The sequence below is a fragment of the Pelodiscus sinensis genome, unplaced genomic scaffold, assembly GCF_049634645.1.
Source record: "Pelodiscus sinensis isolate JC-2024 unplaced genomic scaffold, ASM4963464v1 ctg68, whole genome shotgun sequence".
Lineage (NCBI taxonomy): Eukaryota > Metazoa > Chordata > Testudines > Trionychidae > Pelodiscus > Pelodiscus sinensis.
This window is the reverse complement of record NW_027466009.1, coordinates 629,815-653,457: the sequence shown is the minus strand read 5'-3', so window position 1 is coordinate 653,457 and position 23,643 is coordinate 629,815. Positions and strand designations below refer to the sequence as shown.

Below are 23,643 nucleotides of genomic sequence, written 5' to 3'. Positions count from 1 at the left end.
TGCAAAACGGGACCAATTTCCTGTGTCAAGCCCTTTGCGCCCCACCAATGAAAAGCACCACGTATTCCTGGAAGCGTTTTGGCCGGGTGGCCCTGCCTTCCTCCATACCCCCGGTATGCGCACATCCCATGATGCACCAGGCTCTTCCTATTGGATGATGCATCACAGGAGTCACGTTACCATGGGTGCATCATGGGAGATGTAGTCCAGCCCGGGAGCCCAGCCCCTGGGGGAAAATGAGGGCACGCGGGAACTACAACTCCCATGAGGCCCTGCAGAAAGATGCAGATCCACGCATTCTGAAGAAGAAACCCTCTGCCCCAAACAATCATTTCCCGTTACCTTTGAGTCCAGCTAGATCACCGTCTGCCGCCAGCTCCTCCATGTGTAGGTCTCTGCTCGCAGCAGAAGTTGGCTTTGAGCTTGGAAACTTCTCCCAGCTACAGAAACACAAGAATCCACTGAAGCCGCCGGCCGGGCCCTCTCCGGGTGGGAAGGGGGGAGAATGGGGGAGAGGCAAGGGGGGGTGGGATTTATTATTACTGGCTATGTGGGCCATCAACTGAGTCCTCATCCAACGTCAACAGCTGGCTGGCCTTGCAAGTTATTGGCCAGTTATGACTCAGCCCCCTATTTCTGTCTCAACAGGAGCAATGAAGCCCCTTTCGGCAGGAGGGAGAGCCGCAGACACCGGACAGACTGCCCAAGGCCCGCGACTGCTGTAGCCCACGACACAGGCAGTCAGGCCAAGGGGTTCAAGGAGCCTGGGACAAGGCAGGAGCTAACGCAGCAGCCAGAGAGAGATTCAGGCTACGTCTACACGGCGAGTTCTCAGCAAAGAATATGCTAATGAGGGACTCATTTGCATGTGTTGCCATCTCATTTGCATATTCTCTGCGGATTCGTTTTTGTGCTGGAGCGTTTTTGCACAAAAACAAGCTGTGTGGACGGTTTCTTTTTGCATAAAAAACCCTTTTCTGGGGCGTATGGATCTTGCGGAAAAAGGGGGTTTTGCACAAAAAACCCCTTTTCCCGCAAGACCGGTGTACCTCCTTTTTTGGGGCACAAGGATCTTACAGAAAAAGGGGGTTTTTGTGCAAAAAGAAACTGTCCACATCGCTTGTTTTTGCGCAAACACCCCGAGCACAGAAACAGCTCGGCAGACAATATGCAAATGAGATCATGATGCATGCAAAACGAGTCCCTCATTCGCATATTTTTTGCCGAGAGAAAACGCGTAGTGTAGACGTAGCCTCTGACAGCGAGGACAGCTAGCGCCTCCCGGCAGCTGCAGAACCCGCACGACAAACAAAGCAGCAAAGGAAACTTGGCCCGGGGCTGGAATCCGTCTCCAGTATGAGTGGGGGAGTTCTCGCCGCTATTACCAACCTGCCGGGGGAGCCGCCGTCAGCCGAGTGGGGCCCTGACGGTGCGGACTTACCCTTTGGGCTCACACCTGTTTCCCTGAGCCCTTCCTAGCATCACAAAGCACAAGAGGAAGCAGACAGCCGGAGCCACTTACCCGCCCCAGGTGCGCCGGAGGTCCTAGAAGAAAAAGCAACAGCCCCTTACCCTGTGTTCCCGACACCTCTAGTAGCAAGAGGCGGCTCACACCGGAAGAGGCCACCAACTGTTGTAACTCACCCCCCTGCAGAACAACTGTTTCTTGTCAGTCCAGCACATGGGACTTGGGAGCGAGTAGAGGGTGAAGGAAAAGGCTTGGCCGGCCGGATTCATAGCTCACTTATATTTGTCACTGATATTCAAAGTGTGTGTGTGTGGGCCCGACATCAGAGCTCTTGGCTCAGGCTGTGACCACTACAGCTTGTGCCTTAGAGGTAACTCCATCAAGCGACAGAGGTAGTAGGCTGTTATCCACCATGTGGCCCAGCTGTGTGACAGCAACGCAGGTCGCGCTTTAGACGTAGTGAAACTCCCCAGGGCAGTGGGAAAACGCAGGAGAAGTTCAATGTTTTGATCCCAGTTTCACTGACATTTATTAAACAATCAAATAAAAAAAATTAAAAGTGGCCATTTTCCCACAACTTATTTTGTTCAAAAATATTTCAGTTTGCTCTAAGGATGGTGCGTTTTCCATTGTTTGCCTTGTCCCGCCCTGCAAGTTGTTTGGGGCAGGGACTGTCTCTTGCTGTGTCTGTGCAGCGCCCGGCACAACGGGGCCCTGATCCCAGCTGGGCAGGGACTGTCTCTCGCTGTGTCTGTGCAGCGCCCGGCACTATTGGACCTGATCTCAGCTACGGCATCTGGGAGCTGCTCCAGTGCACGTAACAATTATCGAATTTGCAGTTTCTTACCTGGCTCATGTCGGTTTCAGCCTCCCTTCTGGGAAGCACCGTGTGGGGTTGATGACTCCGGCTCGCCCTGCAGACCCGGCAAATGAAGGTTTGATCCTCCACGCAGAAGAAGTTTAGCTCTTCTTTGTGGTTCGCACACACCCTCTCCGGCCACGCACCCGGGTCCTCTAACAGGAATGGCTCGTCTATTTCATCCCCCGCCCAGGCGTGGCTGCTGGATTTCCCCCCCTGAAAATCTTCCTTGCACCAAGGACAGGGGATTTGCTCTGTCACGTCCCTCCGGGGCCGGTGGACGCAGGCCGGGCAGAAGCGGTGCCCGCAGGATCTGATCACTGGTTCTCGACAGCGCCCCTGGCAGAGAGAGCAAGTCGCGGGACCGTGCCGGTGGTCAGCATAGTCCGGCGTTGCCATGGCTCCTGACAGAGCTGGCCGACTGTGAACCTTCCTTGTGTGTGTCGATTTACCCCCGGCCCTGTGGGAAGGAGGAGACGGAGAGGGGGTGAAGAGGAATCAAACCGAGCACGGACGGGCAGAGATATTCCCTGAGGCAGCGGTACAGAGATGGGCGTGTGACCTCAGCGCTAATCAAACCAGGCTGGATGGGGCTCATCTCCACCAAGGATAAGGTGAAAGACAATATGCAAATGAGATTGCCACTCATGCAAATGAGACCCTCATTAGCATAATTTTTGCAGAGAAAACTCATAGTGAAGACGGAGCTTTAGGGTTTACACTCAGCGTGAAATCTAGTTTGTTTCAAAGTAGGAGTCAACAGCTGTTCCTGCCGTTCCTGCTTTTGCATCCGCCTTGGTGCTGTCCTGCTATTGATCGGTTTGCAGGCTCTTTACTCTCGTACAGGTTTTTCTCCCGCCCCACTGCTCTGGGGAGGAGGGACCCGCGCACAGGACACTAAAACTGGAGGAAGTGGGTCTGGCCCACGAAAGCTCATCACCTAATAAACCATCTTGTGAGTCTTTAAAGTGCTGCATCGTCCTGGCTTTTGTTTCAGCTACACCAGACTAACACGGCTGCATCTCTATTACTAAACTGGAGCGGAGAAATTGTGACCGATTGTACACAAAATGCTGCTCCATGCAGGAGAATAAAAGCAGAGAAATGTTTTTTCTCTCTCTCATAACCTGATCTCGTGGACACGCCCGTCGCTGCAAGCGTGTGAGAATTCCCACTGGGACTAATCAAGTGATACAAATGAGCTTAGACTCAGGACTTAATTGAAAACAATCCGCTCAGTCTAAGGGCGATTCTGTGCCAGCACAAACATCCTTGCACCAGCCACACAAACTAAACCCACATCCCAGCCAGTTCGAGCTGTGAAACACGCGACGCTTTCTCCAAAGGCTGCTAGACGGCCGGGGACTGGATCAAATTGATTCGACCGAGGCTCGTGGCGGAAAAGGCAAATTCATTCGCCCGTGTCGGGGTGCAACCAGCTTTCTGGAGAAGCCGTACCTGGACGGTGGCCTGGGGTTGTAGCAGGCCCTGGCTCCCGGGAGTCCTCACCTGAGACCCTGCGCTCCGCCGCACCGAGGAGTCCCCAGTGAAACAGCTGGTCGCAGCAGCCAGAGTCTGAGGAGTTCAGAGAGGGGCAGTGAAACTGATCAGGGGGAGACCGAAATAGCGAGCGGGGCTTGGTTGGCTGATTTCTCCTTCTCCGCGAGGGTTGATTGGCTGCTGGCAGGAGCCCCATCTGGGGCCCTGGCCCACAGCTGCTTCACCTCAGCCTCACCCCACACCTGCCCCCCATAACTCTCCTGTCCTGGCCTCCTTGCCCCTCCCCGTGCCCTGGCTGATTCAGCTAGCTAATGCCCTGTGAAGTAAACCGTGCTGCAGCTAACCTGCCTCACACCGATGGTTCGCTTTGCTTGTGTGTTACACCCCCTTAAACCTACCCTGTGTCTACTGAAATTGTAACTCCTTTGGCACAGGGACTGTCTCTCGCTGTGTCTGTGCAGCGCCCGGCACAACGGGGCCCTGATCCCAGCTGGGGCAGGGACTGTCTCTCGCTGTGTCTGTGCAGCGCCCGGCCCAACGGGGCCCTGATCTCAGCTGGGGCAGGGTCTGTCTCTCGCTGTGTCTGTGCAGCGCCCGGCCCAACGGGGCCCTGATCTCAGCTGGGGCAGGGACTGTCTCTCGCTGTGTCTGTGCAGCGCCCGGCCCAACGGGGCCCTGATCTCAGCTGGGGCAGGGACTGTCTCTCGCTGTGTCTGTGCAGCGCCCGGCCCAACGGGGCCCTGATCCCAGCTGGGGCAGGGACTGTCTCTCGCTGTGTCTGTGCAGCGCCCGGCCCAACGGGGCCCTGATCTCAGCTGGGGCAGGGACTGTCTCTCGCTGTGTCTGTGCAGCGCCCGGCCCAACGGGGCCCTGATCCCAGCTGGGGCAGGGACTGTCTCTCGCTGTGTCTGTGCAGCGCCCGGCGCAACGGGGCCCTGATCCCAGCTGGGGCAGGGACTGTCTCTCGCTGTGTCTGTGCAGCGCCCGGCACAACAGGGCCCTGATCCCAGCTGGGGCAGGGACTGTCTCTCGCTGTGTCTGTGCAGCGCCCGGCACAACGGGGCCCTGATCTCAGCTGGGGCAGGGACTGTCTCTCGCTGTGTCTGTGCAGCGCCCGGCACAACAGGGCCCTGATCCCAGCTGGGGCAGGGTCTGTCTCTCGCTGTGTCTGTGCAGCGCCCGGCACAACGGGGCTTATCTCAGCTGGGGCAGGGACTGTCTCTCACTGTGTCTGTGCAGCGCCCGGCACAACGGGGCCCTGATCTCAGCTGGGGCAGGGTCTGTACCCAGCAGCGCAAGCACCCACTCACAGCCATGTGTCACGCACCAGTGCAAGCAGCCACACCAACACAACACAGGCACATTTGGGAGAGTCGGTGAGAATCTCCCCTCCCAGCGCAGGGGGACCCCGGGTCACAGAGCAGACACCCCCCTTGTGCCACAGCAGGGACTGTGCCCCGCACAACGGTACCATGGTCCCTAGGTTCGACTGTACTACACTTCATGCGTATTAACAATGTTAACAGGCTTGTAAATTGGAAGTTGTAAACAGCCGGGCGGCAGACACGCTCCCTTGAGCGACCGGCCCAGGTGCAGGGAGGAACCTGAGAACGGGAAATGTCAGATCCTTCAGCTCTGCGCTGAGTAAGGTGATCTGCCAGGCTGTGTAATTACTGCTGGACGGGCGGGGGCCGGGAGGAAGCCCTTAAGCGCTGGCGGTGATCCGGGAACTTGCGGCTCCAAGCCAGGTTCTGACAGAGGGATGCTCAGAGCAAGGCCCCAGGAACCGAAACGGCTGGTCCAGCTGCCCCTGTAATGCAGGGCGGGGTCGTGATTTCCTGCCCCACGGATCGAACTGCATCAATGCTGAGTCCTGCGCCTGGCCCATGGAAACATTCACTGCCAGTCTGAGCCCCACAGACAGACCCCCCTCTGCCAGCCCCTCCCCCACATCCCTGACTAACTGCCAGTCTGACCCCACAGACAGAGCCCCCCCATGCCAGCCCCCTCCATCTCACTGTAATAAAACAGGTCGGGCCTAGGCATCGCTCAGGGCGAATTGCTGAAAACCAAGGCTGCTTACAGCCCCAGACTGGAAACCTTCCCTAAACAGTCCACACACCAGTCCCACTGAGCGCTCCAGCTGCCAATCCGGCCCGCAGGAAGCCTCACGAGCAAAACCCCTCAGACACGCCAGCTCTCCCTGCGCCACCATCAGCCCCGGGCCTGCACACAGGTGAGGGGCTATAGCATCCAATCCTACCTGCCCCAATGGGTCCCCCAGTCCCAAAGAACCAGCCATACATCTCCAGACAGTTTACCGTGAGAGGGCCTTGAGTCCCGTCCCCTGCCCCCATGGCAGGACCAAGAGCCAAGGCAGCAGTGAACCCAGCGTGAAGAGCCAGGGCAAAACTGTCAAAAAAGAAAAAAAAAACAAAGACGTCGTCCCCTTTAAGAAAACAGCTTTAAGTGCCTCCAGGGTCAGACTAGGGACAGCAAGACGGGAGCCGTTGAGCACTAAGACCCAGTTCTTTAGGCTTTTTGCCAGCGGCTCTTTTGTTTTCTTCATGGAGCTGGAACGCAGCTTCCCTACGGACCCAGGTAAGCGGGGGAGGGAGGGGCGGAGATGGGGGGCCCTAGGGGCTGGGCCCAGTTGCTGAGGGTGTAGGGTTGACGAGTATCCAGTATTTTTGCCTCCTGGCTAGGAAAAAAAAAAAAATCAGAAGATACAGGACTTTTTAGGTGTCTGGTATTTTCTGAAGTTTTTTATCGCACAGGAGGCGAAAATACCAGACTGTCCGGGTCAATACTGGACACCTGGCGTAGGGGCAGCTTAATGAGCCATAGTGGGGGGGGGGGGGGGGGGAAGAGCCACATGTGGCTCACAAGCCACGGGTTGGCCACGGCTGGTCTTAGACCGTCCCTGACAGGTGCGTGTCCAGCCTGCTCTTGAATATCTCCAGAGATGGCAATTCCACAACCCCCCCAGGGAATTTAGTCCGGTGTTTCACCACCCGCACAGGCGGGATGTTTTTATTAATGTCCAGCCTGAACCTCCTGTCACGGGGCCGACTCACCCCCACGGCGCCTCCGGCGGGTTGCTCTGGGAATTAGCTGGTTGACTCGCTGGACGCCTCCCCCCAGCTGGGGTCTCCCCGTGTCTCTTCAGGACACGGCCCTCCGGCAGTGCCCACACCAGAGTCTGAGCCCTACTTTCGGGGGTGGCTGTTTATCCTGCGTGCACTCCAGGGTCCTCCCCTCCCTAGGGGCACCCAGTTCTCCTGTCCCCACCTTGCCTCAGAGACCCACGGCCAGTCTCCATCTAGGCCCTGCCTCTGGGGCAAACTGCCGCCTGTAATGGCCACTCAGCACTGGCAAAGGGGGTTGACCTGCTGCCCCTGCCTAGCATGGCTGCCTCTCTACAGCCCCAGTAGCTTCAGGCCCTATAGCCTGGGGGCTTGTCCAGACCCTCCTGTCTTCCCCAGCCCTGCTCTACCACACTGCTAATCCTGCTTCCCTGGCAGCCAGGTCCCTACTGCTCTATGTCCAGAGCAGCAGTGAGTTCCACCTCTCCCTCCAGGAACCCTTCTTTATATCACCCCCAGCTGGGCCCTCATTAGCCAGAACTGCCTCCCCTGGGGCTTTGCTCTCAGCCTCGCTCACAGCTGGGGATTTGCCCTTAAAGGATCAGTGCAGAGCAAACACCGTCACACTCCCTGGCTGCAGTTTCAGCCCCTTGCTGCTTGCCCTGTCCTCAGAGGCCCAGGAGAACAATTTTTCTCCTTCCTCCTTGTGACACTCTTTTAGATACCTGAAAAAGGCTCTCATGTCCCCTCTCGGTCTTCTCCTTTCCAAACGAAACAAGCCCAGTTCCTTCAGCGTCCCCGCACAGCTACGCTGACCACATGACTTGGAAAATCAGGGACAGTCCCGAATTTCAATCTTCTGTCCTGGTGCCCTGTAAATGCCCCGGAAAGGAGAGTGCAGCTAGAAGCGGCTGCAGGCTGCTGTTTCTCCCCCTCCGCCCTCTTCCAGGGGAACGCACATGTGCCAGGACCTCCTGACGGGTTTTCCCCACTGCTCTGGAGCCAGCCAATAGGAGCAGCGGGAGGCAGGGCCTGATCCTGGCCCTCTGCTGCTCTGTGCTCAAACCGGGATCAGTGGATTCTCAGCTCGGCTGGCACCCTCCTGGGCGGCTTTGCCTTTTAAAGCGAAGGAGACCTGCATGGGCCTTCCTAGGGTTAAAGGGCAGAGCGGCAGCAGGAGCGGGAGCTGGGAATCAGCTGATTCCCGGTCTGGATGCCGCTTTGCCCTTTGAACTTAGCAAGAGCCACGTGGGTCATCTTAGATTTAAAAGGCAGAGCTGTGCAGGGCAGCCTCAGCTCAGACTCCCAGGTACTAGCTGAGCTGCTCCTGCACCCTCCCCCTGGCCAGACCTACCACCAGCACCCTACTCCCTTCCCCTGGCCAGACCCCCACCAGCACCCTGCTCCTTGGCCAGATGCCCACCTGCACCCTGGCCAGACCCCCACCAGCACCCTGCTCCTTGGCCAGATGCCCACCTGCACCCTGGCCAGACCCTCCACCAGCACCCTGCTCCCTTCCCCTGGCCAGACCCCCACCAGCACCCTGCTCCTTGGCCAGATGCCCACCTGCACCCTGGCCAGACCCTCCACCAGCACCCTGCTCCCTTCCCCTGGCCAGACCCCCACCAGCACCCTGCTCCTTGGCCAGATGCCCACCTGCACCCTGGCCAGACCATCACCAGCACCCTGCTCTCTGGCCAGATGCCCACCTATGACTACTGTGATGTCTACACTGGCCCTTTTCCGGAACAGTTTTTCCAGAAAAGGACTTCTGCCTGAACGGGAGCAGCATAGTTTTTCCAGAAAAACAATGACGATTTTACATTAGATTGTCATTGCTTTTCTGGAAAAGCAAGCGGCCAGTGTAGACAGCTGGCAAGTTATTCCGGAAAAGCGGCTGCTTTTCTGGAATAAGTGGCCAGTGTAGACACAGCCATTATGGGTTTATGAGATGCAATCCTATTCCGGGCACATCCCATTTTCTTGGCACAATCAAACCTTGTGTTGCTTTACGTTATGATGAGAGGAAGCTATATTCCGGATTTGGTGGGCCTCGCTCTTACCGTTTTAGAGGCATTCTTGAACAAACAGACAAACTCTCTAAACTATATCGTACTATTCTCACGGGAAGCAGGCTGCCTGTCAGGTATGGAGAGTTTATTTTCCCCTCGTTCAGTCAAGTGTTCGGATCAGAACACCAGGTGGTGCCAGAGCTCCACAGCCAATGGCAGAAAACATTACAAGAAAGGAAGTGAGTTCTGACCGAACGTGATTTCGCTTTCGGGGAAATGGACAGGCATAGCTGCAGTGCCTAGCTCCTGTGCTGTAGCTATTTCTGTATAAAACTCCCCCGGGAGCCTCTGTGCTAAATAAAAGCAGCTCTATTTCCAACTTTTACGCGGCTTCCAAAGCTATTCTGCTCTAGCCATGCGGGTCAGTTTTGTCCAGGCAGACGGGCCCTGAGACTTGCCTAAGTGTGCAATGATCCAAGCTGATGGGAGCGAGATTTTTGTCATGTTTTATTGGTGCTCCCTTGGAACAAACGAAGAGCAGCCAGGGACTGTCGATGTCGTCAAGGGTGCCTGCCTTTCTGGACGACAGATCTAGTCCCAGGCATGTTATTTGGCTTCCGGTGGGGCGAAAGGATGAAATTCTAACGCCTGCGTGACATGGGCAGTCAGATCGAACGACCCCGTTGTCCCTGATGCCTTTAAGGCTAAGAATCAGTTGGTAGCTCACCCCATCCCCAATGAATAGTATATTTTCAGCACTTTAACCCTTTACTTAACTGGGAATCCCCAAACTCTTAAACACTGGGCCTGCCTCTTCTCCCCTGAGCTAGAGCAGACTTGCCCTTCACACACTTGGGCTATGTCTACCCTCGCGGCTTCTTGCACAAGAACATCTTGCACAAGGGTTCTTGTGCAAGAAGTCTTGCACAAGAAAATGTCCACGCTGTCATGTGCGAGGTGTGCTTTTGCACAAGAGCGCCCTTGGCAGTGTGGACGCTCTCTTGTGCAAGAAAGCTCTGATGGCCATTTTAGCCATTGGGGTTTTGTGCGCAAGAAATCCCTGCTGGTGTCCACACTGCCCTCTTGTGCAAGAGCTCCTGTGCAAGAGGGCTTACACCTGTTAGAAAAGAGCAGAGCTCTTGCGCAAGAATCACAGAACACTAGGACTGGAGGGGATCTCGCGAGGTCATCGAGTCCAGTCCTCTGCCCTCATGGCAGGACCAAATACTGTCTAGACCATCCCTGAGAGACATTTATCTAACCTGCTCTTCAATATCTCCACAGACGGGGATTCCACAACCTCCCTGGGCAATTGATTCCAGTGTTTGACCCCCCTGACAGGTAGGAACTTTTTCCTAATGTCCAACCTAAACCTCCCTTGCTGCAGTTGAAGCCCATTGCTTCTTGTTCTATCCTCAGAGGCCCAGATGAACAAATTTTCTCCAAACAGAAGCCCTCTCTTACCACGCCGTACTGTAAAGTTCCTTGCACAAGAGTGGGCGGGCAGTGTGGATGCTTTGCGGATTCTTGCGCAAGAAGCCACGAATGTAGACACAGCCTTGGGTTCCACTGCTTGCCTCCTCAGTGGCAGACTCGCATTCAGCTCCCAGGCCGTGCAGGACCAGAAATGACGAACCTTTCAACATTTCACATTATCGAAGTGCAGAAACTGAACAGGACTCGCCAGTCAGTGATGGGGAGGCGAGTGTGAATGCTCCATAACAAAGCACATGGCAGTAGATTCAGGAGACAGGAAGGAACCTCTGGAGTGGATATCGGCATGCAGAAATGAACCCTTCTAGGTCTCAGCTCTGTTAGCAAGAATAGGGATTTTGCTGGGTAGGCCTCTGTGAATGCTCCTGCCAACCCTCCTGGTGTTTGTACAATGCAGTATTTTCAATTGTCCTTCCACGTGACAAGCCTTGCATTATGCAATTTGATCGTTTCAAGTGTGTGAGATAAGACCCTTGAATACAGACATTCATTGATAAAAGGAAGACAATGATGTGTGCCTAAGGGAACAGTGTAAAATGAGCAGTTCACGCTGTTGACAGTCCTATTCTAGATCCCCGCTTTTAACTCTATGAACTCCTTGCCTGTTTTCTCATTTGTTGCCCACTGTATTTATTTGATCCTGGATCCAGTAGCTCCTCTCCTTAGTCTGGGGGGGAGGCCAGCACGCCTGGGAACTCAACACAGTAGAAACTCAGTTACAAACACACCAGAAAGGAGGCTGTTTGCTTCAGAAAGCAATAATTCCAGCAGACGTGCGCGTTTCCTCCTGGTTGCTTGTTTGTCGGTCCGAGAGAGCTTGTCTCATCTGCATGAGGCCAGCCCTTACGTTGCAGCGTGCTGACGACATGAGGCTGTGAAACGTTCGTAACACTGAACAAAACAACAACGGTTGTTCTTTCACAAGTTTACAACTGAACACTGATTGAATACAGCTTTGAAACATTACTAGGGAGAAGATTCTGCTTTAACGATCTTAAACTAAATGGAAAGAAAGGACAAAAAAATGTTCCTTTCCCTTTTCAAATCTTTACGCTTTCCCTCGTATTTTTAGTAGTTGACGTTGAACAGAGCACAGTGTTGTATTTGCTCTCCCTCTTCTTCACGTCGGCTTCCGGATTGAATATTTTCGGTTCCAACTGAGAAGTGTATGGTTGATTGCACAGTTCAGAGTTTGTAACTGAGAGTCTACTGTCGATACAGGGTTAACAGCCTCGTGTCGTCAGCACGCTGCAACGTAAGGGCTGGTCTCATGCAGATGAGACAAGCTCTCTCGGCTGGAGAAACAAGCAACCGGGAGGAAATGCACATGTCTGCTGGAATTATTGCTTTTTGAAGCTAAATTACCAGGCAAGAAGTGCTTTCCTTTGACTGGATACACAGGAGACGCGGGACGGTCAAGTACATGCAGGTTTTAGGCAAACGATTGTGAGAGTCTCGTTGCGGTGCCTAGTACATGTCTCATGCATGTCCTTGTGATGTAGAAAAATGTGCAGGTAGGAGGGGTGCATGAAATTTCAGCGTATTGGTATCGCTTCTCGGCCTTTTGGCTAAGATCAAGTGTAGTATCTGTTCTTATCAGTTTAATATCTGATACGTCCTCTATCTGAGGACTATATATTAAATGGATTTTTGGAACAGGGAGATGGAATAGGAGCTTGCTCCATCCACTCCACGCATCGACCTGGTATTGCAGTACCTCCAGGAACGGTGCACCTCCCCTTGGGGAGACTATTCTGGTTGAAAAACAGAATGAATTTCACTCTCTGCTTCTGCCCCGAGCTTCACTCTGTTGCTGGTTTGAACCAGAACGGGTCTCACTCCTGCGCTGGCTGGGATTTGACTGCAAATCTGCCACGAAGGAGGAGATTAGAATCCATGTGTTTCTAAGGGGCAGGGCAGCTCTAGCTCAGCTGAGAAAAAGCTGCCATCGGCACCCCCTCCTTCTCCGCTAAAAAATTGCTCCAGCACCCCTGGACAGACCCGGAATCTCAGTTTGATTAAATACTTAAGCCTTTGGGAGGCTGGTCATTGGTCCAACACCAGCCCCCTGCTCGCTGCTCTCTGTTTCCCCCTGCTACCCATTGGTCCCTCTCCAGTCACCTGCTCACTGCTCCCGGGCACTGCCCTGCTGCCCAATGGTCACTGGCTCACTACTCTCTGCCACCCCTGCTGGCCATTGAAAACTCTGCAGCCACCTGCTCACCGCTCTTTGGTACCTCCTGCTGGCCATTGATCTCACCTCTCCATCACCGGCCTGCTGGCTGCTCCTCACACTGCTTAAGCGAGTAGTCAACTATGCTCCCCTCCTTGGTGCTTCTGTACTCTCCCTCCCGCTTGCTGCCTTGCTTCTCCCCCCCCCCCCCCACTGCCTCTTGCTACTCGCTTCCCCCCGCTTCCTGAACCAGAGGCAGCAAGTGCGGTGTAGGGGAGCCTGGACAACCCCGTCTTGACCGGTATAATACTGTCTGCATTGTCCGGCCCTGCCTTGACAGGACTAACGACGGCTGTCTGACCTACAAGGTGGATTTCTAACAAAGCAAATCCAGGCCTGTCTCAAGTCTGGTGCATGTATGTGTCACAAGAGGGCGCTGCTGCTGCTCGGATGATCAAGCCAAGCAAACAACCTAACCACAGGATGCTTCTTCCCAACAACCACGAGACTTACCACACTAATACCAACTCTGGAACTTTCCCTTGCAACGAACTGAGTGATTGGGCAACAAAATGGCAAATGAAATTTAATGTGGATAAGTGCAAAGTAATGCACATCGGGAAAAATAACCCCAACTAGACGTACAGTATGATGGGGGCTAATTTGGCTACGACAAATCAGGAAAGAGATCTTGGAGTTATCGTGGACAGTTCTCTGAAAACTCCCACACAGTGTGCAGCGGCGGTCAAAATGGCAAATAGGATACTAGGAATTATTAGGAAAGGGATAGAAAATAAGACCCAGAATATCTTACTGCCCCTGTATAAAACTATGGTACGCCCACATCTTGAATACTGTGTACAGATGTGGTCTCCTCACCTCAAAAAAGATATTTTGGCCTTGGAAAGGGTTCAGAAAAGGGCAACTAAAATGATTCGGGGTTTGGAACGGGTCCCATATGAGGAGAGGCTAAAGCAACTGGGACTTTTCAGTTTAGAAAAGAGGAGACTGAGGGGGGATATGATAGAGGTCTATAAAATCATGAGTGGTGTGGAGAGGGCTGATAAAGAAAAGTTATTTATTAGTTCCCATAATAGAAGAACTAGAGGACACCAAATGAAATTAATGGGTAGCAGGTTTAAAACTAATAAAAGGAAGTTCTTCTTCACACAGCGTGTTGTCAACCTGTGGAACTCCTTGCCAGAGGAGGCTGTGAAGGCTAGGACTATAATAGAGTTTAAAGAGAAGCTGGATAAATTCATGGAGGTTAGGTCCATAAAAGGCTATTAGCCAGGGGATAAAATGGTGTCCTTGGCCTCTGTTTGTCAGAGGCTGGAGAGGGATGGCAGGAGACAAATCGCTTGATCATTGTCTTCAGTCCACCCTCTCTGGGGCACCTGGTGCTGGCCACTGACGGTAGACAGGATACTGGGCTAGATGGACCTTTGGTCTGACCCAGTACGGCCGTTCTTATGTTCTTATGAACCCCCAGTGCCAGCTTTGTCCACATATTTACTCTGCTGACACCATCACTGGACCAACCCATGTCAGTTACATGAGCAAAGACATGTGTTCCTGTTCATCCAGTAATATAATTTATGCCATCATGTGCCAACAGTGTCCTTCTGCTATGTACATTGGACAGACTTCTCAGACACTTTGCCAAAGAATTAATGGCCCACAAATCAGACATCAGACATTATCACCACGAAAATCACTTTCATTTCATTTCAACCAACCTAGGCATAGTCTTAACGACCTTACTACATGTATCTTACTTCAAAGAGACTTTAACACCAGACTACAAAGAGAAACCTCCAAACTAGTAATAGAGTTGTAGCCGTGTTAGTCTGATCTTGCTGAAACAAAAGACAGGACGATGCAGCACTTTAAAGACTAACAAGATGGTTTATTAGGTGATGAGCTTTTGTGGGTCAGACCCACTTCCTCCAAACTGTCATTCATGCTTAAATTTGACACTTTACAAATGGACCTTAACAAAGATGCTAATTACCTTACCCATTACAAAGATAGCTTCCCTAACATTCCACGAGGAGTAACGGTAGTTCGAACTAGGAAGCCTAGTTCGAACTACCTAGTTCATGCCGCGTGTAGCCGCGCGGCACGGGGTTCGAACGAGCGGGGATTTAAAAATGGCGGAGCCCCGCTTATGCAAATGAAGCCCGGGAAATTCAAATCCCGGGCTTCATTTGCAAGTGCGGTATGCCTACATTACCCTCCTAGTTCGAACTAGCAGGGAAGTGTAGACATACCCTGTCTGAAGGATTGGAGCCCATAGGGTTGTATCTTAGGACTGGCTGTAGACGATCGATCGGGTGATGGGTCCTGGACGGAAGCTGGAGGCATGTGGATAAGAAGAGCGGTCAGTAGGGTTCCAGGATGGGGTGATGTTTATGTGACCATAAAATATTTGCGCTGTAGCACCCAGGACGTGGCTTCTTGTGTGGATTGGTCCAGGCTGGGGTTGATGGTGGGGAGAACATTTCTGCAATCCTGGTGGAATATTTCAAGGGCTTCCTTTGGGTGGCTCCATGTGATGAAACAGGGCAGGATTTGCATTTCTCCTTTGGGATTTGCAGTGTCTGAACGTACCCACAGCCAAGGCAACTACCTAGGAAGGGGATTTTGGCCGTTGCTTGTTGGATCTGTCGTCTGTGGGCGATGGCCCAGCCCTGGGTCACTGACCGGCACCCACCGAACAAAGACACCCTGGAGCTGGAGCGGAACCAGGAAAACTTCACGACTTCCCCGTCTTTGTTCTGCCCGTGCTCAGGGGCCGGTTCTCCCCTGGGCTCTGTCCCCTGCAGGGCACAGGGGCCAGCAGTGCTGGTGATACAGGCGGGCACCATGCCGAGGGAGGGGGACTGTGCTCCAAGGGGTGTGAAAAGGGAACAGTTCAACGAACAGCCCCCCCCACCTCAGTCTGGCTCTGCCCCTCAGCCCTAGGCTGGGCTCAGCCTTCCCCTCCCCTCACAGAGCGCTGGGCAGCTGTCTCTTCCAGTTCTATGGTTCTATGATAAGGGGATGGTTTGATGAGAACATGATCTTGGTAACTAATTGACCATTCATTATCAGAGGTAAATAGGTCAATGGAGGGATGACAGGAGTTACTACAGGGAACTTTCTGGGTGTCTGGCTGGTGAGTCTTGCCCAAATGCTCAGGGTTCAGCTGATCGCCATATTTGGGGTCGGGAAGGAATTTTCCTCCAGGGTAGATTGGCAGAGGCCCTGGAGGTTTTTCACCTTCCTCTGTAGCATGGGGCACAGATCACAGCTGGAGGATTCTCTGCATCTTGGGGTCTTCAAAGTATTTGAAGGCTTCAATATCTGAGATCTAGGGGAGAGGATTATTCCAGGAGGGGTGGGTGAGATTCTGTGGCCTGCACTGTGCAGGGGGTCAGACTAGATGATCATAATGGTCCCTTCTGACCTTAAAGTCTATGAGTCTATGAGCTGGGCACCGGGTCCTGCTTGTGGCTGTCACAGAGCCAGGCTGGAGCTGACGCTGTTCTTCCTGTGGCAGTCAAAGTCTCCCTTGTGTGGGAAGTGAAAATCTGTGGCTTGGCTAAATGCCTGTAGCATGCAGGGGGCTGTTTTCTTGTCATCTCAGCAGGCCGGGTGCCTGCCACACTCACACGCAGCCCTCTGGTGTCTCTCACAAAAGCACCATCAGGGAAGGTCACTGACCCGCCACGTCCCAAGCCGCCTGTGCATTGTCTGGCTGGGCTGCCCCTGGCTGGAACGACGACTTATCCGCCCAAGCTCCGAGCGGTGCCAGCCTGCCCCCCAGCACATGCTGAGGGTGCAGAACCCGGCGCTCCCCTTGGGTGGTGGCGCAGGGAGCCCCAGGCTGGGCTCCTCTGCTCGTCTGAACCGGCGTCACGGCCCTGAAGTCGGGGGGAGGGACCCCAAGAGCAGAACCCAGCCCTGGCCTATGGCCGGCCCTGGGGTCGCTCTGGATTTGCACCCGGGTCTGCTCCGTGGTTCACTTCCTGGTCACAGGCTGGCAGTGGGGGGCAACGGCGGGATGGGGGGGGGTCAGTGCGTAGGGAGGCCCTTGGCCTGTAATGACCCTACTGCTTTGGCCAAAGGAGGAAGGAGGGAAGTGCAGCCGCCAGCAGCGAGTTCCCAGCTCTGCCCTTGTGCGCAGGAGGATTGTGACAGGACACGGACACGAAATCCATCCTCTGGCAGGGAGTCCCGGCCAATGGCTCCCTCCCCTCCCCTCCCCTCCCCCACAGCCAGGGCACTGCCCTTCCCCTAATCTAGGCACTTTCACTTCCCTCTTCCTTGTTCCCGGGGCCGGCCCCCAGCGGAGATCAGGGCTCCAGGCTGTGAGGCAGCCCAGCGCCCCTCTGGCCCGGCCCAGCCGCCTGGGGCTCTCGCTGCACCTCCTGCCCCGTGAGGCTCAGGCTGCGGGATGTCGATGGGTAGCAGAGTACAGGGTTCATCGATAAGCCTGAGCTCGTGGGTTAACCCTGCTGAGTACATGCTCTCCCCTCCCCTTGCTGCCTCTGTATCAGAGGGAACGAAGGGGGGAGGGGGAGCCAGTGGCCTGGGTACGGGCTTCCAAGCCAGCTCCCCACGAGTCCTGGATCTGCACAACTGCCTCTCCCCCGCCCGGCACTGCTGCCTCTGATGGGCGGAGAGGGGCAGGTGGGAGCTAGTACATGCAGGAAGCCGGCTTTCCAGCCCGCTCCCCACACATGTCAGCTAATGCGAGCTGCTTTCTTCCTGCCCGTCCCCCACCCATGCTGCTGCCTCAGTATCAGAAGCAGCAGCGCTGGGACGGGAGGGCAGAGGCTGCTGCCTCAGAGCCGCCTTTGTACATGGCGGGCCCAGACTCACCACAGACAGAGGCTGCTCCGTGGGATTCAGGCAAGGCCTCTGTCCCCAGGGAGCCTGGGCCCATTCTCAAGGTAACCCGTCTCCTAGACCGGTGCCCTGCTTTTGTTGCTGCTGGAGAGGACAGCCGAAGAGATGGCGCCATGTCTGCCGCCGGATGCACAGGCGGTGCTGCTGGTGCTGTTACACAGGTGAGTCTGATGCCGTCGGGCTCGTCGGTGAGCGGTGCCGACACTGGCGGTGCCGACTTTGACGATGCCATTGGTACGTCTTGTTCTTCCAGCGCCGATGCCGGAGCCGAGTCTCCGCCATGGAGGTCAATGGTGCCGGTTCCCTTGGAAGGGCCAGTCCTGGTGCCGATGTGCTGTGGTCCTTCTTGTGCCTCTCGGCATGACGGCTGAGGGCCATTCCCGACGTTCCCGGCTTATCCCCCACACTGATCCGCTTTGATGACGAGTAGCGGGGTGGGGATACCTCCTTCTTGGGAGCGCTTGGGGTGGTCCAATGTTTACTCCCCTCCTCCCGACCCCGGGATCTGAAGGACTCCGTGTCCGTAGGCTGCAGAGCCTTGTGGAAGAGCAGCATTTTCAGCCGCATTTCGCGATCCCGTCTGGCTGGTGCTGGGAGCGTGGAACAGCGCGGGCATTTCTGAGGGATACGACCCTCGCCCAAGCTCTTAATGAGTCTCGAGTGGCCATTGGAGGCGGCATTAGATTGCGACACATAAGAGATTTTTTGAATCCCAGAGATCCCAGCATGGCTACTTGCTAAGCTATCTACCGAGACTATGACAGCAACGTTGTTGTTTTTGAATGACTATGAACAGAGAACTATCGACTGTAACTACTGAACTAACAACTCTACCAATTGCCCTGGAACAGGAACTTTCTAACTCCCTCTAATCTTTTCCCCTCAGGCATGAGGAGAAGCCGTTCACTCCGTCTGCGGTTAGGAGGAACTGGCGGGAACTGGACTGCGCGCACTTGAAAGACGTCGCAAGCATCATGAGACGTCTGCCGGCTAGACTACTGCTCACGAGTCTCCGATCTGCGGCCCCGGGACGAGCTCGACACCTAGACTGGAGCACCCGCGGGGACACGACCTGAAGAAGAACTCTGGGTGACTGTTGATCCTCACAATGAAGCCTTTCTCTTGGAAGCTCACGCTGCAAAGGCCACCGCCAAGGTCCCGGGAACACAGGTCTTCGCTCGCTGGGGAGCCCTGTGAAAGTGCAACCAGACCAGGGCAGTTCTTCAAAGACTGTCTCCAATTGTTGGGAGTCCGGCAGAGACGTCCGCATCCCATCCAGGCAACAGTCACCTGAGGGGGTGGAGTGAACAAATTGGACCCTGAGCTTGACTCTGAGGAAACTGGTCGAGGTCAGTGGATACCGACCTTCCTGCAGAGCCCAGGCCAGAGATGAATAATTTTTCTGGGCGTTAGACAAGTCCAAAATGGTCCCCGGGTGTCGGGGGCTGGGGGATCACGTCCAGTATCACTTACTCCATCCCCACATGAGTCCCCGTTGAAGTGACATGCAGCACATTTAAAAAGGGACATTTTTCCTGCCCCGGGGCAAGTAGCCTGTGGAATGCCTGGTCACGGGACCTCATCAGAGCCAGAGGCCTGGCAGCTGTCGGACTGGACAGTCACAGACCCGTATGCGAGGAAGGGAAGGGAGGGTGAAACGTGCAAATCCCCCCCCCCCATATTTCCCCTAAGTCTGAGGGGGCTCTTTTAGAGCAGTGGGTCCGCAGCTTGAGCTCAGCCCGCCTTCCTCCCCCCACGGCAGGAAGGGGGAGCTGGCGCTCCAGCCTTGCCCTCCTCACCCCCGCGAGGTTGGAGCGCCAGCCCCGGCTTTCTGCTGTGGGGGGAAGAGAAAGCTCCAAGCCCTGCTGCTTGATCAGACTAGCGGGGAAGAAGGGCTCCCTAGCCCCAGTCGCTCTCCCTCCCTCTCTCGGGCTAGGGGAACAGCAGTGCATGGGCACACTGCCTGGAGGCTTTCCCCACTGCTCCCATTGGCTTGAATGCAGCCAATGGGAGCAGCAGGAGGCCTTGCCTCAGAGCAGTGCAGGGCACAAAGGCAAGGAAGTGTCCCCCTACCCCTTCCTGTCCAGCCCCCCGCAGTCCCAGACCGCTCATGCTGTCCCCCACCGAGATTCTGCACCCCCAGCCTGCTCCTGCCCCCTCCTTGCTGGCCAGGCACTTGCCTCCTGGCCAGAGACTCTACTCCCAGCCTGCTTCTGCACCCTACCTCATACAATCATAGAACCATAGAGCCGGAAGAGACCTCAGAAGGTCATCAAGTCCAGCCCCCTGTGTGGTTCCCAACTGATTTTTCTGTGGCTCAGTGGCCCCCTCCAACCCCAAAAAGATTCCCCCCTGCACTGCTCTGAGGCAAGACCTCCTGCTGCTCCCATTGGCTGCATTCAAGCCAATGGGAGCAGCGGGGAAAGCCTCCAGGCAGTGTGCCCATGCACTGCTGTTCCCCTAGCCCGAGAGAGGGAGGGAGAGCGACTGGGGCTAGGGAGCCCTTCTTCCCCGCTAGTCTGATCACGCAGCAGGGCTCGGAGCTTTCTCTTCCCCCCATGCCAGAAATCCGGGGCTGGCGCTCCAACCTCGCAGGGGTGAGGAGGGCAAGGCTGGAGCGCCAGCTCCCCCTTCCTGCCGTGGGGGGAGGAAGGCGGGCTGAGCTCAAGCTGCGGACCCACTGCTCTAAAAGAGCCCCCTCATGCTTAGGGGAAATATGGGGGGCGGGAGGGATTTGCACGTTTCACTCTCCCTTCCCTTCCTCGCATACGGGCCTGTGACTGTCCAGTCTGAAAGCTACCAGGCCTCCTAACCGCAGACGGAGTGAACGGCTTCTCCTCACGCCTGAGGGGAAAAGATTAGAGGGAGTTAGAAAGTTCCTGTTCCAGGGCAATTGGTAGAGTTGTTAGTTCAGTAGTTACAGTCGATAGTTCTCTGTTCATAGTCATTAAAAAACAACAACGTTGCTTTCATAGTCTCGGTAGATAGCTTAGCAAGTAGCCATGCCGGGATCTCTGGGATTCAAAAAATCTCTTATGTGTCGCAATCTAATGCCGCCTCCAATGGCCACTCGAGACTCATTATGTGCTTGGGCGAGGGTCGTATCCCTCAGAAATGCCCGCGCTGTTCCACGCTCCCAGCGCCAGCCAGACGGGATCGCGAAATGCGGCTGAAAATGCTGCTCTTCCATAAGGCTCTGCAGCCTACGGACACGGAGTCCTTCAGATCCCGGGGTCGGGAGGAGGGGAGTAAACATTGGACCACCCCAAGCGCTCCCAAGAAGGAGGTATCCCCACCCCGCTACTCGTCATCAAAGCGGATCAGTGTGGGGGATAAGCCGGGAACGTCGGGAATGGCCCTCAGCCGTCATGCCGAGAGGCACAAGAAGGGCCACAGCACATCGGCACCAGGACTGGCCCTTCCAAGGGAACCGGCACCATTGACCTCCATGGCGGAGACTCGGCTCCGACATCGGCGCCGGAAGAACAAGACGTACCAACGGCATCGCCAAAGTCGGCACCGCCAGTGTCGGCACCGCTCACCGACGAGCCCGACGGCATCAGACTCACCTGTGTAACAGCACCGGCAGCGCATCCGGCGGCAGACATGGCACCATCTCATCGGCTGCCCTCTCCAGCAGCAGCAAAAGCAGGGCACCGGTCTAGGAGACGGGTTACCTTGAGAATGGGCCCTAGCTCCCTGGGGACAGAGGCCTTGCCTGAATCCCACGGAGCAGCCTCTGTCTGTGGTGAGCCTGGGCCCACCACGTACAAAGGTGGCTCTGAGGCAGCAGCCTCTGCCCTCCCGTCCCAGCGCTGCTGCCTCTGATACTGAGGCAGTAGCATGGGTGGGGGACGGGCAGGAAGAAAGCGGCTCGCATTAGCTGACATGCGTGGGGAGCAGGCTGGAAAGCCGGCTTCCTGCAAGTACTAGCTCCCACCTGCCCCCCGCCATCAGAGGCAGCAGTGCCGGGCGGGGGAGAGGCAGTTGTGCAGATCCAGGACTCGTGGGGAGCTGGCTTGGAAGCCCGTACCCAGGCCACTGGCTCCCGCTCCCCCCTTCGTTCCCTCTGATACAGAGGCAGCAAGGGGAGGGGAGAGCATGTACTCAGCAGGGTTAACCCACGAGCTCAGGCTTATCGATGAACCCTGTACTCTGCTACCCATCGACATCCCGCAGCCTGAGCCTCACGGGGCAGGAGGTGCAGCGAGAGCCCCAGGCGGCTGGGCCGGGCCAGAGGGGCGCTGGGCTGCCTCACAGCCTGGAGCCCTGAGCTCCGCTGGGGGCCGGCCCCGGGAACAAGGAAGAGGGAAGTGAACGTGCCTAGATTAGGGGAAGGGCAGTGCCCTGGCTGTGGGGGAGGGGAGGGGAGGGAGCCATTGGCCGGGACTCCCTGCCAGAGGATGGATTTCGTGTCCGTGTCCTGTCACAATCCTCCTGCGCACAAGGGCCGTGCTGGGGACTCGCTGCTGGCGGCTGCACTTCCCTCCTTCCTCCTTTGGCCAAAGCAGTAGGGTCATTACAGGCCAAGGGCCTCCCTACGCACTGACCCCCCCATCCCGCCGTCGCCCCCCACTGCCAGCCTGTGACCAGGAAGTGAACCACGGAGCAGACCCGGGTGCAAATCCAGAGCGACCCCAGGGCCGGCCATAGGCCAGGGCTGGGTTCTGCTCTTGGGGTCCCTCCCCCCGACTTCAGGGCCGTGACGCCGGTTCAGACGAGCAGAGGAGCCCAGCCTGGGGCTCCCTGCGCCACCACCCAAGGGGAGCGCCGGGTTCTGCACCCTCAGCATGTGCTGGGGGCAGGCTGGCACCGCTCGGGGCTTGGGCGGATAAGTCGTCGTTCCAGCCAGGGGCAGCCCAGCCAGACAATGCACAGACGGCTTGGGACGTGGCGGGTCAGTGACCTTCCCTGATGGCGCTTTTGTGAGAGACACCAGAGGGCTGCGTGTGAGTGTGGCCCGCACCCGGCCTGCTGAGATGACAAGAAAACAGCCCCCTGCATGCTACAGGCATTTAGCCAAGCCACAGATTTTCACTTCCCACACAAGGGAGACTTTGACTGCCACAGGAAGAACAGCATCAGCTCCAGCCTGGCTCTGTGACAGCCACAAGCAGGACCCGGTGCCCAGCTCATAGACTCATAGACTTTAAGGTCAGAAGGGACCATTATGATCATCTAGTCTGACCCCCTGCACAGTGCAGGCCACAGAATCTCACCCACCCCTCCTGGAATAATCCTCTCGCCTAGATCTCAGATATTGAAGCCTTCAAATACTTTGAAGACCCCAAGATGCAGAGAATCCTCCAGCTGTGATCTGTGCCCCATGCTACAGAGGAAGGCGAAAAACCTCCAGGGCCTCTGCCAATCTACCCTGGAGGAAAATTCCTTCCCGACCCCAAATATGGCGATCAGCTAAACCCTGAGCATGTGGGCAAGACTCACCAGCCAGACACCCAGAAAGTTCTCTATAGTAACTCCTGTCATCCCTCCATTGACCTATTCCCACTGATAATGAATGGTCAATTAGTTACCAAGATCATGTTCTCATCAAACCATCCCCTTATCATAGAACCATAGAACTGGAAGAGACAGCTGCCCAGTGCTCTGTGAGGGGAGGGGAAGGCCGAGCCCAGCCTAGGGCTGAGGGGCAGAGCCAGACTGAGGTGGGGGGAGGGGTTGTTCGTTGAACTGTTCCCTTTTCACACCCTTTGGAGCACAGTCCCCCTCCCTCGGCATGGTGCCCGCCTGTATCACCAGCACTGCCGGCCCCTGTGCCCTGCAGGGGACAGAGCCCAGGGGAGAACCAGCCCCTGAGCACGGGCAGAACAAAGACGGGGATGTCGTGAAGCTTTCCTGGTTCCGCTCCAGCTCCAGGGTGTCTTTGTTCGGTGGGTGCCGGTCAGTGACCCAGGGCTGGGCCATCGCCCACAGACGACAGATCCAACAAGCAACGGCCAAAATCCCCTTCCTAGGAAGTTGCCTTGGCTGTGGGTACGTTCAGACACTGCAAATCCCAAAGGAGAAATGCAAATCCCGCCCTGTTTCATCACATGGAGCCACCCAAAGGAAGCCCTTGAAATATTCCACCAGGATTGCAGAAATGTTCTCCCCACCATCAACCCCAGCCTGGACCAATCCACACAAGAAGCCAT

At 55.8% G+C, this 23,643-nt stretch overlaps 1 protein-coding gene, 1 long non-coding RNA gene and 1 other non-coding gene across 7 annotated transcripts in view; 2 read left to right on the top strand and 1 right to left on the bottom strand.

Annotated features, from left to right (window-relative positions):
• Positions 1–23,643, bottom strand: part of LOC102447265 (uncharacterized) — a 57,903-nt gene that overhangs the window by 4,050 nt on the left and 30,210 nt on the right. The window contains exons 1-6 of one of the 5 annotated variants that reach the window (XM_075918138.1): positions 10,390–10,529; positions 7,639–7,785; positions 6,149–6,239; positions 2,316–2,787; positions 1,523–1,545; positions 343–440 (exon numbers count right to left, since the gene is read on the bottom strand). In XM_075918138.1, the coding sequence (XP_075774253.1) occupies positions 343–440; positions 1,523–1,545; positions 2,316–2,726 (532 nt within the window). In that variant the 5' untranslated portion in view covers positions 2,727–2,787; positions 6,149–6,239; positions 7,639–7,785; positions 10,390–10,529. Of the gene's footprint in view, positions 1–342; positions 441–1,522; positions 1,546–2,315; positions 2,788–3,785; positions 4,309–6,148; positions 6,240–6,904; positions 7,286–7,638; positions 7,786–10,389; positions 10,530–23,643 lie in introns of those variants that run through there. The other 4 variants (XM_075918139.1, XM_075918140.1, XM_075918141.1 and 1 more) reach the window with 4 other exon arrangements.
• Positions 6,260–10,474, top strand: LOC142825925 (uncharacterized). Its single transcript, XR_012900239.1, has 3 exons — positions 6,260–6,428; positions 10,210–10,266; positions 10,345–10,474. It is a non-coding gene; the product is annotated as an uncharacterized LOC142825925 (long non-coding RNA).
• LOC112544979 (U2 spliceosomal RNA) lies at positions 11,968–12,158 on the top strand. The gene has a single exon (XR_003088372.1). It is a non-coding gene; the product is annotated as a U2 spliceosomal RNA (small nuclear RNA).